At 32.1% G+C, this 6,000-nt stretch overlaps 1 protein-coding gene across 1 annotated transcript in view; it reads right to left on the bottom strand.

Moving 5' to 3' along the window:
• Positions 1 to 1,589: 1,589 nt before the first annotated feature.
• The window catches only part of LOC115900418 (ankyrin repeat domain-containing protein 30A-like), a 61,041-nt gene continuing 56,630 nt past the window's right edge, over positions 1,590 to 6,000 (bottom strand). The window contains 3 exon segments of the mRNA XM_030941080.1: positions 1,590 to 1,717; positions 1,720 to 2,563; positions 3,694 to 3,874. Of these exon segments, the coding sequence (XP_030796940.1) occupies positions 1,590 to 1,717; positions 1,720 to 2,563; positions 3,694 to 3,874 (1,153 nt within the window).

Raw genomic sequence — 6,000 nt, 5'->3', positions numbered from 1 at the left:
GTATTATAAAACAATTTATATTATTTAACCAGCTATACATTCATTGTTGGCATATTACATTTAATACATACTTGATTTTTTATTTGAAATCATTTCTTCAATAAATTCTGTATCTCATCTTTGAGATTAATGTGATAACGTGATGTAGCCTCTATTGACGTCTCAGAGAGGAAGAATGTGATGTAACCTCTAGTGAAGCCTCAGACACACACAGTTTATTGAGATCAGTCAATTTTCTTTTTGTCTCACAATGACCTGACAAGACATGTTTGTTATTGATTTTGTATATCACCTTATCAAATTAACAATATTTACTTTCAAAAACATCCCCAAATATATTGATTCATCTTATTTTCTTCATTTGTACACATTGCTGCTTGTTAGTGAATTTACTTAAGGACACAAGAAGGTATTATCTTCCTGCCAAATTGGTACTGTCATACTACTCAAGAGATTCATCCCACTAGCAATTTGTCCCTTAATGAATCTGTAATGCTTCACAACTTACTGAAGTCCAAAAAAAAAAAAAAAAGGGGGGGGGGCGGGACTAGTGGTGGTAAATTCTACACAGTGGAATTCTTTCCTTCTTCTGTATTAGAAGCACAAATCAACATCAAAGTTCCTCACATATTCAATCAACTGCTGAAATTTTTCCAATAGATTTTTATCTCAGAGTAAAAGTATTTTTATTTCAAAGGCTTTAGAGGCCCTAGGTAACCGGTCTCCACATCCCGCCTGACCTCAGCTGCTATGTTTCTCTCCTCTACTCACTTCTTTTGTACTATACATGAACCCTGCCACCTCTCATGAATTGAAAAATGGGGATCCAATGCAAAGCTAATAAATCACAGATAGCCACAATGATCTTTCTCTGGGACAAAGTTCTATTCACATCTCTGAGCCTTGAAATAGAATTTATGAGCAAATTATTTGTAACAATATTCAAAATAAATTATAAATACCAGCGGGGTGATTAAATCAAATTTGATATTACTAAAATTCACTATATTTGTCCTAAGGTATTATTTAACAAAACGCAGATGCCTTTAAAAAATTGAGAGGTTATAACAATACATAATTCGAGATTCAAATATGTTCAGATTAAGTCAAATTGACATAAATGAAAATAAAATTCTACCAACTAAAATATATAAAAAGGTACTAAAAAGTATTATTACAAGATGCAGAAATGTACACTTCAAAATATACTTCAAATACACTTCAATTCCTCTGGAAAATTTAGAATTAACTGTCAAAGTAAATTGCTAAATTGAATCTTAATTTCAAAATACTAATTGCTGATATGGGCATTCCCATTTATCTGCTTCATTGTGGTCATAAAACGTGGCCACAAAGAGACATTAAAACCTTTATTTCAGCAGTATAAACCAATGTCATTAATGTTAATCTATTAAAAATCTTTAACTTAAACTCTTAAAAGTTCATCAGTGACACAATGTCTTTACTCAAAGTAAAACGTCTCTTAGCTTTCACTTTCATTTGGTGGAAATGAGGCATGTTTCTAAGCTGATATAGTAAGTACGTTTATCATCTATTTATACATATATATATGCAACTAGATTCAGCATTTAGCCAAGGCCATTTTCTTTCAGGAAGGTTGAAAAGTATTTACATTTTTTGATACTTACTTCTGTTTCTGCTTTCTCTTTTTCACATTGATCTGTACATTCTTTTAAATTGTTACTGTAATTAAATCCTCCTCATTTTTCTCTTTTAGGAGATGATGTTGCATTTTCGTCTCAAGAAACTGAATATTAATTGTTATCTTGCTTTTGTTAGCTTTCTCACATGCATGAACTAATTGCTGTCGAAGCCACATACTTTTGCTTTGTAGTTGAAATAATTTCTGCTTCAGAGACTGCTGCTGTTCAGTGTGTTTGTCCACATTATCTTGTTTGTTTTGATACATGTGTTCAGCTTTCTTCATTTGACACTGTGTTTCACGGCAGTCTCTTTGTGCATGTTCTGAAACCAATGTATTTTCTCTTAGAGCATCTCCTGCATAATTGAGATTAAATTTTAGGTTTTTGGATTTCCTTTGAGCTTCACAAAGTGGTTGATGGAGCATCTCATTGTTACATATTGTATTACGCACATCAACATTCATTTTTCCTTGCAAATGAGCATCTCCTGCACTGTGGAAAGCAAGTTCTTGTTTTTTTCTTGATGTCACACTTTGATCATGGTCTTGCAAAGCAGAAGCCAGTCTAGGATGGTATGATTCAATTTCTGTCTCCAGTATTTCTTTGTCTTGTTTTTCCTTCAATTTAGAAGTCAGCATTGTGTTCTCTGCTATCAGAACTTTAAGCTGCCCACTATACTGAGATGCCCTTTTTGTTAATGTTTTCTCTTTCAGTTTTAGGGTCATTTGAAGGTCAGCATTCTTTTCTTGTAAAATCTTAATGTCCTCAAGGTATTTATTTTCCTTCTCCTGGTGTTGATGTTTTAGTGTGTCTATTTCCAGTTTTAGCATGGCAATTTCCTTTTTCAACATGCAATTTTCATAAAAGAGAGCATTGTCATTTTCATGAGAGTGAGAAACCTAAATAAAATAAAATAAACTTTTAGCTAGCACTCAATAAAATGGCATATCATAGTTCCTCTGAAATTAAAGAATAACTTGTACCTTCATATAATGAAAGGGCTTTTATAAATAGGTATTGGTTGAAGAATCATTGAATCAAAACCTCAAATGCTATATCGCATGAATTCCCCAAAGTTCAAACACTTATTTGGAGACAATGAATTCATGACAGTAAAAAAGAAATGACTAGAGAATTTTTAAGAGCCTCAGAATTGGGAAAAAAAAAAAAAAAAAAAAAAAACTTTCCCTGAATTACAACAAGCTCAAAAGTATAAAATAAAAGATTAATCAGTTTGACTACATATGAAAATTGGGTTTACACTCTGATGTCTAACTTATACAAGATCCCATACTAAGAGCCTTAGTGCTGCATATATTTAGACAGACACAATTTCTGGAAGCTTTTTCAGTTCCTTTTTCCTGAGAATATTCTCTAGATTTTTTTTAAAAAAAACATAGTTAATTTTAAGAATTATATTTTTGAATATTTGATAAGTTGAGACATTGTAACAAGTACTTTTAGTTTTCACAATTTGGCAAGGAAAAGATTAAAAATATAAACAAGTTGTAGGATTTTCTCCAAGCCTTCTGAGTCTACATCCAGGACTTCTTCGCCAAATCTCAGTTAATTCTACTGGGCAAATATGTAAATACAAAAGAAGTCTTCTATTTCAAAACAAAAGTGGCAAAGAAGATACAATCTGGAGAGCCCTACTTAGAATACTATGAGCTTATTTACTATGACAATAACTTTTGCCTCCTCTTGATAATGTTTGAGTCAGTATTAAATGTTAACTTGGAAAAATACACTAAACTATGTTGCTAGGAACAAAATTCTTACCAATAAATTATCACTAAGTATATGGTAGGGATTATCATTATTTTCAAAAGCTCTTTGCACTGAAATAAGATACTATTTGGATGCCATAATTTATAATAAATAACTGTAGCAACAAATGTCATAGTTAATTTTAAGACAATATTTTCCTTCAGGACCTGAATAATACATACTAAATCAAAGGGATATTAAAAGTAATACTGATGAAATAAAGTTAGAAATATAAATTTTTTGCCAGAAATTGATTCACCTGATTCAAATTACTTGTTACACTCTTCAATTCCATATCTTGTATCCTGAGAGCCTGTGAAAGTTGTTTCACTTCTAACTCATTCCTATGTTGCTCTTTGAGTCTTCTTAATTCTTCCCTAATTTTTTCATTTAATATATCGACATTTCTTCTCTTCTCTTCTTCTTGATTTAAAGCCAATCTGCCATTAAACAAACTTATCTTAACATTCATTTTGTTAGAAAATAGAATTCACTTTGAGATCTACTTCTTCCTATACTGGTTTATTACTCCAATAAAATTTCTATATTCCTGAATTTTTTTCTTTCTAGTTTTCAGGTATCTATTACTCCAACCTCTTCCAAATGACATACATACTTGAAAAATAGTGAGAAAAAACATGTTCTAATTAGAAAGTTTCTGTTTTTAGTAGCTTCGACAACTGTTACGGAAAAGAATACTGGAAGCTATTTGGTACATTTATGAGTTGAAAATTATTTTTTAAAAATATCACACAGTGAAAATTCCTCCTCAGTGAGGACAGATCATTTAGAGTTAACTGATTACAGTGACATTACTTTCTATAAAAAAAGTTTACAGATTTATTAGACATAAATATTCCTACTTATAAAATATGGGCAGTATCACTAAAAATAATTTTAATACTAAAATCTCAGACTAGGTTAAACAGTATAATATCTGTTGTTCCATATGCCTTTTGTTTCCTTTTTGAGTAATACTTTAAACATGTCTTGTTGATTATCATATATTTTTCAACAAATTTTAAACCTCTTTTAGAACAAAAAAGAATATAATATTTAATTAAAGAATAAAAATAATATATATTTTTAACATAGAACTCTGAATTAATTCAATTTATGTAGGAGAGCAAGAGATGTTGAATAAACTAATCATAAATTACTGTATATTTTCTTTATATTCCATGCACATTAAGATTAAAAGTGTATAATTAAAGGAAATTGATTCTTGGGGAGAGAAGAATGGCAATTTCATACTCTCTTTGTTGAACTGTAAATGAATATAAATTTTCGTGAGAACAATTTAGAAGTAATGAACAAAGAACTTTTTAAAAACTTGCTATAATTTAACCAATTTTTTTTTTTATACTTTAAGTTCTAGGGTACATGTGCACAACGTGCAGGTTTGTTACATATGTATACATGTGCCATGTTGGTGTGCTGCACCCATTAACTCGTCATCTACATTAGGTATATCTCCTGATGCTATCCCTCCTCCCTCCCCCAACCCCACAATAGGCCCCTGTGTGTGGTGTTCCCCTTCCTGTGTCCAAGTGATCTCATTGTTCAATTCCCACTTATGAGTGAGAACATGCGGTATTTGGTTTTCTGTTCTTGTGATAGCTTGCTGAGAATGACGGTTTCCAGCTGCATCCATGTCCCTACAAAGGACACAAACTCATCCTTTTTTATGGTTACATAGTATTCCATGGTGTATATGTGCCACATTTTCTTAATCCAGTCTGTCACTAATGGATATTTGGGTTGATTCCAAGTCTTTGCTATTGTGAATAGTGCAGCAATAAATATACATGTGCATGTGTCTTTATAGCAGCATGATTTATAATCCTTTGGGTATATCCCCAATAATGGGATGGCTGGGTCAAATGGTATTTCTAGTTCTAGATCTTTGAGGAATTGCCAAACTGTTTTCCACAATGGTTGAACTAGTTTATAGTCCCACCAACAGTGTAAAAGTGTTCCTATTTCTCCACATCCTCTCCAGCACCTGTTGTTTCCTAACATTTTAATGATCATATAAGGTGTAAGAAAAGGATCCAATTTCAGCTTTCTACTTATGGCTAGCCAATTTTCCCAACACCATTTATTAAATAGGGAATCCTTTCCCCATTTCTTGTTTTTGTCAGGTATGTCAAAATCAGATGGCTGTAGATGCGTGGTATTATTTCTGAGTGCTCTGTTCTGTTCTGTTGGTCTATATCTCTGTTTTGGTACCAGTACCAAGCTGTTTTGGTTACTGTAGCCTTGTAGTATAGTTTGAAGTCAGATAGTGTGATGCCTCCAGCCTTTGTTCTTTTGACTTAGGATTGTTTTGGCAATGTGGGGTCTTTTTCAGTTCCATATCAACTTTAAAGCAGTTTTTTCCAATTCCATGAGGAAATTCATTGGTAGCTTAATGGAGATGGCATTGAATCTATAAATGACCTTGGGCAGTATGGCCATTTTCACGATATTGATTCTTCCTATCCATGAGCACGGTATGTTCTTCCATTTGTTTGTGTCCTCTTTTACTTCACTGAGCAGTGGTTTGTAGTTCTCCTTGAAGAGG

The sequence above is a fragment of the Rhinopithecus roxellana genome, chromosome 11, assembly GCF_007565055.1.
Source record: "Rhinopithecus roxellana isolate Shanxi Qingling chromosome 11, ASM756505v1, whole genome shotgun sequence".
Classification (NCBI taxonomy): Eukaryota; Metazoa; Chordata; class Mammalia; order Primates; family Cercopithecidae; genus Rhinopithecus; species Rhinopithecus roxellana.
The sequence above is the reverse complement of the archived record's forward strand: the minus strand, read 5'-3'. Positions and strand labels throughout refer to the sequence as shown.